The 13238-nt window shown below is 36.8% G+C and overlaps 1 protein-coding gene across 1 annotated transcript in view; it reads left to right on the top strand.

Annotated features, from left to right (window-relative positions):
* The window catches only part of FBXO36 (F-box protein 36), a 28191-nt gene that overhangs the window by 13278 nt on the left and 1675 nt on the right, over positions 1-13238 (top strand). Inside the window, exons 2-3 of the mRNA XM_075716513.1 lie at positions 4743-4851; positions 9927-10099. Coding sequence (XP_075572628.1) covers positions 4743-4851; positions 9927-10099 — 282 coding nt within the window. The remainder of the gene's footprint in view (positions 1-4742; positions 4852-9926; positions 10100-13238) is intronic.

Below are 13238 nucleotides of genomic sequence, written 5' to 3'. Positions count from 1 at the left end.
TTTTGTAAAGATTTATGTGAGGGTGAAATGGGTGATGTCTATACTGAGGTGCATGAAAATGCAATGCTTTAAAAAAATAGATTTATTTGAAATTGTAGCAAAAATGCAAGAATATTCTGCAAGAGAAAATGAGACAAAATGAGGGACAGAAGCATTTGAATACTCAAATTTTGAAATCAAATAGTAAGGCAACATAAATTCTTATAGTCTCCTCCAATCCACAAAACCAGCCAAAAGTAGAGATCTATTTTTTTTTAAATCTGGAAAAGTAATAGAATATGGGATAAAACAGCCTGGGAGAAGGGATTTAGTAAAGTCACTAAGACTAACTGAGAATGTGACTGCTTTTTTCAGTAGAAGGTGCAATGGCTCCTTCACTGCACAGGGGAAGGAGAGCTTGGACTGCAGTGGCAAATCCAAGGCCAGAAAGAAAGACTGGGAATTTAGGCCATTCACCTGGGACAGAAGGAAATATTTGAATCTAGATCTCCTAAATCTCCGCAAGCACTGTTTTCTAAACTCTGGAGTTACCTCCTCATCCAATGAATGTTTAACTATTTAAAGTAGAACAACTTCAGAGAAAAATAGGGAAAATTAATCTCCAAATAACCTGAAATCTGAGAAATTATATTTTGAGTTACTAGGCTTAAGCAAAGCAGAAAGCTGAGTCTGGAGAAGTTTGAAATGCTAAAAATTTATATTGGAGAAAGAAGCAGTTTCTCATATGTGCCTTTATAACAGGGCTTCACAATTCACACCATCTTTCTTCAGGTTCCCCCAGAGGTTTCTCATTATACAGCATGAGTCTGTCATGTGAGACTTGTCTCTGGTTCTGTAACTTCTGAAATAGATTAAATTAAAGGAATGTTGAGCCCAGCATCCTTAAAAGAGGGCTCACCATATAACATACTTCAAATATTATTTTCCTCATGCAATGTAAATAGTACTGTGCTTCTGGTAATCTACAGTCCAGATTAATTTTGACAATAGATATTTCCTAAATAATTTATTTGTTGCTAATTTTCACAGAAATACTTTATTTGTTTTATTTGTTTAAAAAATTGCTGTGACTTTTTATCCAAAGTCTTGGCTGGTTGCTGCTGTTTAGATTTGGTTCTGTTCATCCTTTCCTCTTCTCTCTTTTTTCATGAAGAAATGCCAATGGAGTAAGCAATGTAGTAGTGAATTGCTTTAACACTTGCATCTCCAAATAATGTCGAATGAAATATGTCCATAATAACCAGGATGTACTTATAATACTTCCCATTCTTCATCTTTTTAATCTATGCAAAAAGTATTACAAAATCTATGCAGTATTTTTCTTTGAAATAAACATGTGCTAACAAATTACCAAGGTAATTGTAGTTTGTCCTGGGTATTTGTACATAAGGAAGTTTTTAAATGGAATAATGCCATGGACAGTTTGTTCCACTGTAAATCAAAGAATAATGTTTAGAAAATGCACAGTGGTGTTTAGTATAATTACTTAAATATTCTAATTTTCCTGTGCCTCTGCGTGTTGGCCTGATCTTCCCTTCTTCTGATATTCTGGCAGATAGTTCTGTTGCAGTGTGCTTCCTAGTATAACAATTAAGAAGAGGACAGAGTATTGAAATATGTATTTCTGTAATTTTTTGAAGTTTTGGCATATTTCAGTTAGTATTAAAATGCTTTGGAATCTATAATTATACAACAATACTACAAGAAAATAAATTTTTATAACCATGTTGAAACATCTACTGTAATTGCTTTAAAAATAGGACAGAGATATTTCATTTGTAGAGTATTGACTTAATGTTCCATTTTAGGGTTGGTTGGATTGTATAAAGATAAGACGTTATTCAAGAGTCTATACACACATATGCACACTCTACTGTTTGGATTAAATATGTTCTTGTACACTTGTGTATACATAAACTTATACAGAAATACACTTATACCCACAAAATACTAAGCAAAAAATATATAGAATGCTTACTGTGAAAAGTTTGTCTTGGTTACACCAGTGCAGAATTTGGGTGAGCATTTGCTATCTGTATACACTTAATTTTATTGTACTGTATATCCCAGAGTGAAAAGTATTTATTAATGTAACATTGTAATCTGTTGCACAACATAGTTTGGCTTTTTTAAGAATTAGACTTCTAAATTTGTGTTCAGTTACATCTGTAAGGTTATACAGAAAATTAATCTGAAGAATACTGTTTGGTATTAAAGTTCAAGAGTTGAAAAGCAACAGTCATCATTAATAATTTTTGGTAAGTGGTTTTGGGGGCAGGTGGCTATTTTCTTTTTCAGTTACACTCGGCATTTCTGTGCCAAGAATTTTTTTTTTTTTTTAAGAGAAATGTCACTTCCAGCAGTAACATGAAAAGGCCAAGAGAAAGAATATTAACCAGCTTTCTTCTCTCCTTTAACAATGATTTTTTTCCCCTGTAATATACTCTATTCTTGCATACCATTTTGAAGGGTATGCAAGCTGAGGAACATGTAGAAAGACGTCTCTTCTTTCTCCATTTGCATATCAGTTTTGTTCTAACCTTACTCTCACCTCATGTTTTCCACAAATAAGAATGGAAGTAGCCTTACGTGCTGATTCTCCCTACATTGCTAGAGAGAAAAAGAGCTTTTGGAAGTACAGTACAGTACAGCATTCACTGTCCTATTATCCCCATGGTGGGCTACAAACATACTAGTTCTAAAGCTTTCCCAGGCAGTAAGATCATCACTGAAACAGAATGACAAGTGGTTTATAATCTCTTTTGCATTGAATCCTCATATTACCACTAGTATATTAAGTGGTGTTATTTTAGCAATGTGGTCTATACTGTGTATGTACATTACAGAAATGTTAACTCTGTTCTTATAAAATGTTTCAGTGGTGTAATTTGTTTCATATATTCTAGAATGCAGATTGGATGAATGGGGTTTTTTCCCTTCAAAGAGGCAACCATTTCACTGCAAAGGAATAAAGATTGTGCGTGTTGTTGTAAAATAGGATGAACTTATGCAACTGAGTAGGATGTTTTTTCTTTTATTCACATAATAAGGGTTATTTTACAGAGTATTGTGGATATGTCTGAGAGTAAATCAAAGCTATTTTGTACATATGCTATCTGAAATACAATTTAGTAATTCTGATTACCCCCTATAATGATATATTTGCCACAATAAACATCAAAATGATAAATCTTAGCTGGCTATATTTGACATGCAAATGTAGATGTTAAGCCTTTATTCAAACTTATTTACTGTTACTGTATATGAGATATTAACAGGATACAAGCAAGACTTGAAAAATAGAGAAATGGTTGGTATGGGCCTGCCTTGGCAGATTGTCTGGAATCTGAGCTTTAATTTGAAAATGCATGATGGAAGTGAATGCAACTCATTGGGAGTTACAAATACTTAATTCTTCTCAACTTTAAAATCTACATTTTGACACTGAAAGACAGACCTAAAGTTAAATTTCATGTTGAGAGATGTAAACCGCTGTTGTCAGATCTAAGATTTGTAATAGTAAATTTAACTCTGTGTTATTCAGTCAGTATATGTGAGTAGTCTTCTGTGGCTTATTGACACTTAACTCGAGGCTTGCTTTTAATTTTCCTTTTCTACGTGCCAGCAGAAAAAAACAAGACTCTATGGAGTGTATTTTTTGTATACACACACATGTGTGTTTATAAATGTACACCTCACTAATATTCTCATTTGTCAGTTTTATCACTCAGTGTGTCAGGAATCTACCTGTACATACAGCAATGTAAAATCCTCACTTTCTCAATGAAATGGCAGGAAATAAAACAGGTTAATATTAGTAAGATTACAAGTTGTGGTTTGTTTTTTTTTAACTTTGCCTACAACAGCAACTGAATCCTACTTTTGGCTTGGAATGTGATCTTTGCTAACAACTTGTGTGAAGGAAGAGACATGATTGTGTCTTTCCTCTCCTGTAGACCCAGCTGTGACAGCAACAAACCAAAAGTCAATATTAAAAGCCGACACACTGTTCAAGCACATATGTAATGTTTTAAGAGAACTCTGGGAAAATTACTGATAGCCAGGGCTACTTGTTCTCCATCATTTCATAGCTACACAATTTACTATTCATATTAATCTTTTGTCTCAGTTGCATGCTTTGTAATGCAGGCTTTCTTTTCTCTTTCTGACTCTGAAAATATGAGTTGAATGTATACTTCTGGAGAGCTTTTTCCAGAGTTTTCAGACAGTTTAAGTGCTGAGCTTTGAACTGTCCTATTAGTTTTGATTTTAACAAAATGTTAAAATGACAGTTTAACTTCTAATACTGCCACTTTTGAATGTCTGAGCAGTTGAGTGGGTATTTCTACTTAACCACATAATTTAAAGCCTAATGAATTGTGTTTCTGCGACTAAATGACAAACAAAAAGAAAATGTTTATAGCTTTGCAAGTTGAGATGTCATTAAACGTGTTTTAATTTCTATGAACAATTTGCATGTGGAGGTTGGGAACATTTTCTTTGTATGTAAAAACATTTCACACTTATCTAGGTGCATTGTGGGATGTTTATTGTCCTTCGAAGCATGTTGTAGGGCCGCTGGTAATGTAACCGTGGTCAGATCTCTTATGATAACTTTGTTTTAGGAATGCAGTAATATTTACATAGCAGGAGTCCTGAATCTTAGCAATGTATTTATCTCATGGTACTTGATACTAACTACTTCTTTTTTTATTTTTCTTTTTCTTCTTCCACAATTGTAGGTAATTTTCAGGTGGTGGAAAATCTCACTTAGGAATGAATTTCGTGAATCAAGACCTGGAGAAATTAAGGAATCCCAGGAGGATTTTTTGGGTGATTCATCTCTTCATAGTAAGATGACAATAATAATTACAAATTTGCTGTGGCATATAATGGAATAATCTAGCAATATTGATCTGTAGCAACTTTCATGAAAGATGTGATTGCTTTGGCTAACAGGCTTTTTTGTATGAATTTATTAATATAAATTAATGTATGAATACTGGAAAAACAAAAAGACATGGCAGTAAATGTAAATATAGGATAAACCCCAGCAACATTGCTAGTTGCATTATAAGACAATGACAGAGGTATTGGCAACAAAAATAGGCCAGAAAGCAATATTTTTATTGCTAATACCTCAGTCTTTATAATGCTCTGTGCCAGCACATTTGTTTTTATGGCCACGTCATGAGCCACCTGGATTCCCAATCTGATTTAACATAAGTAATACCAAGTGCAACAGGTACTTGGGATTATACAAATGCAACATGGCTTTAGGAGCATACAGCCAGAAAAAGAAAGGCACTGGAGACACCGCTAAATAAACCTCAAAATGTATATTTATAGAGCTGTTTTCCAACCTGTTCCTGATAGATGTTCTCAGTGGCCAGTCTGAAATAATGATGCTTTTTCCCAAAGTTCCATGGGACTATGTGTCCCAGGTAGTTATTGTTCTGCATCTTCTTATAACCTTGGTTCTCAGTAATGGATTAGTTTTTAAGAGATATCTTGTCACAAGATATGGTTGGTCATGGCTCACAGAGGAAACTGTCTGCTGAAAAATACTAAGGCAAAGACGCATTAATTCAGCAACTGCCACAAATATCTGAGGTCTGAGCTATGACCTGGTCTGAAAATGGAGAACTTCATAACTGCACCCTGCAGGGACTGGATTGAGATCTGAGGCTTTTGTAGCTCAAGAGACTAGGTAGCACTCAAACGCCTTTCATTAGTGAGGTTTTTTTTTTACTGAGCTGTTCTTGTATTCTGATTACATACAGACATAAAAAAATTTAGTTACAGATGTGACTTCATATTAATCTTATTGTTACGATGAACTCAAAAGATGTCATTTCCAAATGAAGTCCTGTTTTCCTCATCAACAGCTTTGGTAGACATCATCTTATTTACATGTAGGCAGAGGAGGCCTGCTTTCCCAAGAAGTATTTGAATCTCAGGTGGAAGAGGAGAGGGTAAAACTTTCCTCAAGAGAATATACCTGTTTTCAAGAGTAAACTTGCATGTATCTTCATTTAGGGTCTGAAATAAGACCAACGCATGTTTCCTATGCTTTGCTTATTAAAATCTAACACTTCCTACAGCACAAGCAAGAGATTTTTAGCCTTGGTGAGTTAATGTGGTCTGCATTTCTATGTTTAGGTTTGTGTTTCTAATTCCCATTATAACTTTTGCAACTGACCGATTTCAAGTGAATTTGATTGAAATAATAACACTTCCTTAGGCAGTTGGGTAGGGAGACTGCAAGTGACTGCTGTTAGTGCTCCACTGATGGAAAGACTGCACACTCAGAGCTCAAGTGACCGGATATATGCACAAACCATGGAAAAAGTTTCAGTCAGTACTTGCAGTCCATAACAAAACAGATCTTTAATTCCAGTTGTTACTACTTGTTTTGACTAGAAGGGGAATGAATGTATCATGAACCAATAGAAAATGGACTGCCTGTTGAATTTGCCTAGTGCTCAGGGAGTCTTTTAAATATGCTATGCTTTTTTTCAGTAGGTGTTTATGATTGCTCCAGTAGTTGAGGCAGAGTTGCACCACATTTTAATTTGAAAACTGATTATCAATTCTTATAAACTTGAGCTTTCAAAGTAGTCTTCTATACTTTTTTGCCAAGAATTACACAGAATTTATAGCTGAATTTTAGCAATAGGTTTCAGTGGTTTTATTTTCAAAATTTTATTTTATTTTTTTACTTACCTCATAAAAGTAGATTTGGTATGTGAATATATATTGGTGAGGATTTTAGCTTGGTTTTTTCCTCATTGCTTATACCGTAAGATTTTCCTGTGTCTTTTGATATTAATATAATGTCACAATAAAACATCTGTTTTACATTACCTGGGTACAATGATTCAAACAGTTAAATTACTGTTAACATGCAGTTTTCTACTGTTATCCTCTGTGTTTTCAGTAGGTTACAAATTAGATCTGCCTGCTTTTTCTTGAAAAGTGTAATTAGTGGTTCAGAGGTTTCCTATTCCATAGGAAGTATTGAAAGCCACAGTTGCCATTCCTTCCTAACATTTAGTTATTTCTTCCTCCTTCTAAAATTATCTTTAAAATCATACATGGGGGTTTCCCTCTGGTTTTTAGTAATATTTTAATATAAAAGTGTTTTGGTTTTGGAAAAAATGCTAACATAAATAGAAGTATTATTAATATAAATTACTATGTTTGTGAGAAGTTGTATTGTTATATTGGTATTATTTCTGTCCATAGCTCTTGCTGTTCCACACAATCAGACGTTTTTACACCTCCTTCTCACCTCCTGTTAAGGGGAGCTTTGCTGCTGTTCTCCTAAGTATTCAGATTTTTTTTTTCAATAGTTCTCCACAAATACAGATACTGGAATATTATTCTAGTTATCCTTATTGAATTTTTTGCCAAATGAGGGTTCAAGTAAAAGATTCCTCACCAGACCCATGGTTTGCTGCTAAATATTTGGTACACCCCTACCAGCAAAACATTTATCTGTTGTTAAGTATTAGAACTTCCTGTTGTTATCTCCTAGTTCTCACTCCTAAGATTTTATCTGTTTTCACATCGTTGGAGATTTTTAGAGCAAATTTGTTTAAAAAAAAAAAAGGGAGGGTGCTTAAATTAATTCTAATGGACATAGGAAGAATAGTGCCCCTGAAAATGAAACATTTTGTGAGTATCCCATACAAGTATTTGAAGCATCCAATAGAAAACTGAAGAAGTAAACATTTTATAATAAATATTAATATTTTAGTAAATTTATAGTAACTACCATACAGCTGTAAACATCTGTGTTTGTTTCGAAATCTTTTCTTTTTGGACAGTGAAGTAACGTATCCATTTCTTTTCATAGTCTTGATAGAGCAAAGAGGGAAGAGCAAGATTTTGTACCTGGCTAGATTTTCATTATGGTTTTGCAAAGATGGGAAATTAATTTATGGTAGTGTAGGGCAAGAGTAGAGATGTCTATTTACATTTTTGGATGAGTGAACAAATAATACAAGTCATCAAGTAGTATCCAGCACTCACAGGATGAAAATTTCCCAGAAAACCTGAACTTCAATATACTTCATCATTAGCTGCAGATACATTTATAAAGCAGGATAAATGCAGCTAAGTATATTTTAAAATAGCCAAATCAGGTCACATTATTATTTCTAGAAATAAATAATTTTCAAGAAAAACTTAAGGAACAGCAAATATTCATGTGGTAGCCTGTTTAATCATTCAACATGAAATAGATGCACACTACAAATATTATCGTCATCAGTATGCGATGATTGGGATCATTCTTACGTATCAGCTTGAATTAGATCAGCCAATTTTTAGTTGACAGTGTAGATCATTTTTGGCCTTGCATAAGGAATTTGAGGAAAATTACCAACTATATAGAATGGAAATGCTTGGAAAGCAAAAAAGCAAATAAGAACCAACAGCAAACTGTTTGTGCTTGCAGTATGATATAGCAACAGAAAAGAAAGCTTGAGCAGTCTTGGGCCATCTCCTCAAAGACATCAAGAAACATAAGGTGATAGCTTCTTTCTACATAATTACCTTAGGAATATTTGGAGCAAAAAGAAGAAAAAAGTCTTAACATCTTAACAGTGAAATCTTGTAATTTGGAAAGCTCTTTCAAATGTGTTCACATAAGCTTGAGTTTTGTAACTAATCTTACAAAATATTTTCGAAGGAAAACTGCTGCCTCAAAATTGGATGCACTTACTGGCTATAGTCAGTATAGTTTCAACTTCCATGATTCTTTTTCTCTCTCTTTTTATGACTTTAACATACATGAGAAGATAAGACTCTTGTTGGTTAAAAAAAAAAAAAAAAAAAAAAGCAAAACAAAAAAATCCCCAAAACAACAGAAACACTTTGGATGCATTAGAATAATTTCATAATACAAAAAATAGCAATTCTGCTTTAAATTTAAATTTTGATCCCCATGTCCCTGTATGAAAAGGGAAAAAAAAAAAAAAGTCCTTTACAAATCTGGATGACTGCACTCATGTCAGATCTTAGGAAACAACATGTAGCTCCAAAATTTACCACTGATCATTCATTAGAAGTGTAGCAAATTGAATTCAGGATCCTGTTTTATAATGAACTAGTATTTTTATTAAAGCAGTTTGATAACACTGTTTCTTCAGATCATTTACCTATTTTAAATTCAAAAGGCCAAGTTCTAACTTGGACACTGAAGCAGAAATAATCGACTGTATGAATGCAGGACAGGGAGTAGCTGACTAAGCAGCAGATCTGTAGAGAAAGAATTTGGCATTGTACTGGATCACAAAGTGAATGAGTCAAAAAATGCCATGTCACTGTAGAAGACAACTGTCTTCAATTTCATTTTTAGTGGTTTAACTGTACCTACGTAAGATAAGAAGCAGAACTACAGGGACTCTTAATGTCAGAGCCATCATTATTTTCCCCAAAGCATACAACTGAAGTACTTTTCTCAGTTGTTTTACTAACCTCCTCCTGAGTAAATAGCACAGTCTGTATGTAAATAAATATATATGTATGTGGAAAAGTGGACAAAATGGATCTGGACAAGTTTCAGTTCAGCTTTTCTGCTGTTTTAATGTTCCTCAGCTGAAACAAGAGTTTGCAGTATACTAGACAATGTACAGTTTTTTACCCAAAGCCTGGTTTTACTGCTCAGGCTTCCTGGATGTCACTAGCAGCTCTTAAGACAAACTGAAATACTATAAATTACTAATGTTCGATATAAGATATTATATGTAAGTTTGTCTAGAAAACATAAAAAAAATTGAGCTGACTTTTTCTTTTTCTTTTAAGATGTATGTGAATAATGTGCAATTATTGGGAAGAAATTTCAGGCTTTTATAAATGTGTTGTGTCTTGGGTTTGGTTTGTTTGTTGTTTTTTGTTTTGTTTTTTTTTAATCACAGTTCAGATTGCGATAGTGTTTGGTGCCAAAGTTCTGGAACATGTCCTCAGTCTGTGCCGAGGTAATTATGACTTCCTGGAACGGCTTCCTGTGCCATTGCTACTGTACATCATTTCCTTTCTGGAGCTTGAAGATATTGCCAGGCTTTCTCAAGTTTCACGCAGATTTGAAATGGTAAAAAAAAAAAAAAAAACCATAAATTATTTTAAAATTGTTAGCTTCACTGTGCAGCATGTTGGTTTTGATTCATCTCACATTTAATATAATCATCAATCCGTCTGCTTAAAGTTTCAGACAATAAATTAATGATCTGTATACAAGCAACTGAATGGGTGCAATAAAAATTAGGTCTTAGGCTGTTAGAGAGACTGTGCTTATCCTGCAAACTTTTGTTGCATATAATAAACATGATGATCCAGATAATGCCATTGTAACCCATGGCTGGGCGTTATGAACTACTTCCAGGATTAAGTATTAGAAATTCAAAAGCTGTGCTTTGCATTGTGATTTGCATTAGTGTAATGTCGAGAAACTGCAACCATGGACCAGGATCCCCTTATGCTAGACTTGTTGACAAAAAAATCATTGCCGTTCCTAGAGAGCTTACATTTTAAATCTTTGACAAAAGACGGAAGCACAAGGAAAGAGTTTTTTTTCAAGATTTTTGTAGACCTCGCAGCAAGGAACTGTGCGAAACACAGGAGGAGAAAGAGATGACATATGCTTGCTTGCTAGGAAGCTCTTTCCAGCTATGAGGAAAGTATGGGAAATAGTCTGAACATGTTGAATTGAAACTTTAAAGAGTGAGTAACAGAACTTGCCACTATTGGCTGATTGGAGCTAAGGGTAGCCTCTCAGTGCTGAATGAGGGGTAACAAATAGGGAAGGATAGCCTGGAATTCCCGGGGAATGAGAGCCAATCTGTTGGTGCAGAAAAAGAAAACTCGTAGCATAACTTCAGCTGTGTTGGAAAGGCCTTTGAGAGGTCATCTATTCCAACTTCCTGGCCTGTGCAGGGTCAGGTAATTGGAGGGACGGAAAGATAGTATGTTCAGAGCTGTGATCAAGGAAGCTTATTTATGTGGGTCTAAATACCTCAAAACTGCGTTTTCTGTCCCGGTCAGGGCCTGGGAAGAGGCTGCTGCAGTAATTCAGGTAGGGGGGAAAAAAGGGGTTTAGCTTATGAAAAATAGGAAGAGAAGCATATTAAAGAGAAAAATAACTTGATTCTTATCCTCAGGGGTGCCATAGGAGCCTAGAATGAAGCCTGTCAAGTTACGGGTTGTACAGTTACTGAAAACGTAAGTAATGGTGAGACCTTAGGAGGAAGATAAAAACAGGTTTAGTCATCTCCAGTCTGATGTGACAGCTAGATACTCTCTGAAAGACTTCAGAGAGACAGATTAGCCTTTTAGTTTTGAGAACAGGACATATCTCTGGTACAGAGTACATCTCCAGATTGTATCAGGATGAGATTGCTCACACGATTTGTATTATTCTGAGGCTACGTGGCCCAAGATTTCAAGAAAAGTTCTGTGGAAGACTGCTGATAGTTCAAGAGGACATGGCTGTGCTGCTGTTCTTATGATGTGGCTAGAAAGACATTCTAGATGCTTTAGCGAGCGGGAGTTCAAGTGAGCATGAGAAATAGGAGACAGTGTAAAGAAAGCACAGGAGACAATGGCAAGATAGCAAAATAGAGCATGTTGTGAATTTAGAGATGAAGGGCAGATGGAAGGAGATAAGCTTGCCGAGTTCTGGGCTTTATTTCAGTTTGAAGATAAAACAGTTGATATTGTGACTGGGAAACAACTGGTAGAGGATGAGAGAATAAAAACAACTAAAGGAGAGGAAGAGAATGGATAGAAGGGAGGTCAGGAAATGGTTTATTAGTACATTTGTAATCCATCTGTCATTTGCAGAGCGTGAGTGGAGTAGGATGAGGTAGTACGGAGGGCAGTAGACTTTTCATTAGTTTAACACAAAGCCTTGGGTATTCTGGAATTTAAGGAAACGCTAGAAAGAATTAAGTTGCATAATAATAAAGATAAGATTTTGGCACAATGATATAACCTCTTACAAGTAGTAACGCCATGCTCTCTTTTTCTCATTTCAGCACTATTTTTAAGGAATTAAAAATTTGCCCCAATACTATGAATTTTCATTTCCAGACTAATTTGCGTATAGGCTGGAATGCTGCTCTCCGTGGAATTATAAAATAGCATATTCAGATTTTCAAATAGGGAAAAACAAACCAGTCTCCGCACTCAGGACTGAGAAGTGGAGTGCGGAAGGCGCCGTACGCCCATCCTGTGCAATGCACCCGCACAGGCTGAACTAAGCGGGTATCTTCACTTGTTACCCAAAGCGCGGCCTTTCTCTGACGGCGCGGTTCTGAGCACCGATCCTGCTCTCCGGAGTATTCACACGCATATTGCAAACATGCTTTTCACAGTATTTCAGATTTTCGCTAGGTGCTGGGTTTAAGTATTGCAAAAGAAGCGCCATCTCCAAAGAGCGAGCGCACCGCACCGAGGCCCTAAGGCGGGCACGGCCGCTGCGGCCCTGCCTGCGTGTCCCAAACGCCTTTTCCGCAGCCGCCGATCCCGTGGCGGCGGCCGGCGCGCGGCGGGGCGGGGCGGGGCGGGGCCGGTGGCTCCGCGCGCGTCTGGCGGCGGCGCCGCCCCGTGCCCGGCAGCCGCGCGGAGGCCGCGTGCCGAGGCTGGGGCGGCTCCCGCCGCCAGGGGGAGCTCAGCTGCCGGCGCGGGAGCGGCAGCGCGTGCAGCTGGCCGGCCCGCCGCCCCCTTCAGGCGCCGCGGTGACGGCCGTCACCTCCCCTTTCTGCGGGGTCCGGGTTTTAACGGCACGCTGGATTTGGAAACGCAAACGTACGACACTAACAACCAGTCTCCGCTACTGTTAACTTAACGGCGTCCTTTTTTCACGGGGACGGCAGAACGGTTAGAGAGCAAGCAGAAATTTAAAGAAAACTTTAAAAATGCACGTATTCTCATTCCAGGACTTCTACAGCAATTTTCCCCCAATAATCCCTGCTTTTCCTTTGCTAAAGTAGGCTGGCATGTGTGTGCCTGCAGTAGGACCGCGCTCACAATTCAAGAGCAGAACCGGGCCCGCGCGTACCCTGATAGACCTTTGCTGTAGTCGGTGAATTAAATAGTTTAAGGTATCCAGCTACGCCAGCAGTACGTAACAGAAGTTATTGCAGGACTTCTGCTTTCCTGCTTCTGTAACTACGTGAGACAGGCGTACCAGCCACTTGCTCTGGAGTCACCTAGCACAGCTCCGCTTACGC

Source organism: Pelecanus crispus, chromosome 9 (genome assembly GCF_030463565.1).
Source record: "Pelecanus crispus isolate bPelCri1 chromosome 9, bPelCri1.pri, whole genome shotgun sequence".
NCBI lineage: Eukaryota > Metazoa > Chordata > Aves > Pelecaniformes > Pelecanidae > Pelecanus > Pelecanus crispus.
Note: the sequence above shows the minus strand (reverse complement) of the source record. Positions and strands in the feature narration are given on the sequence as shown.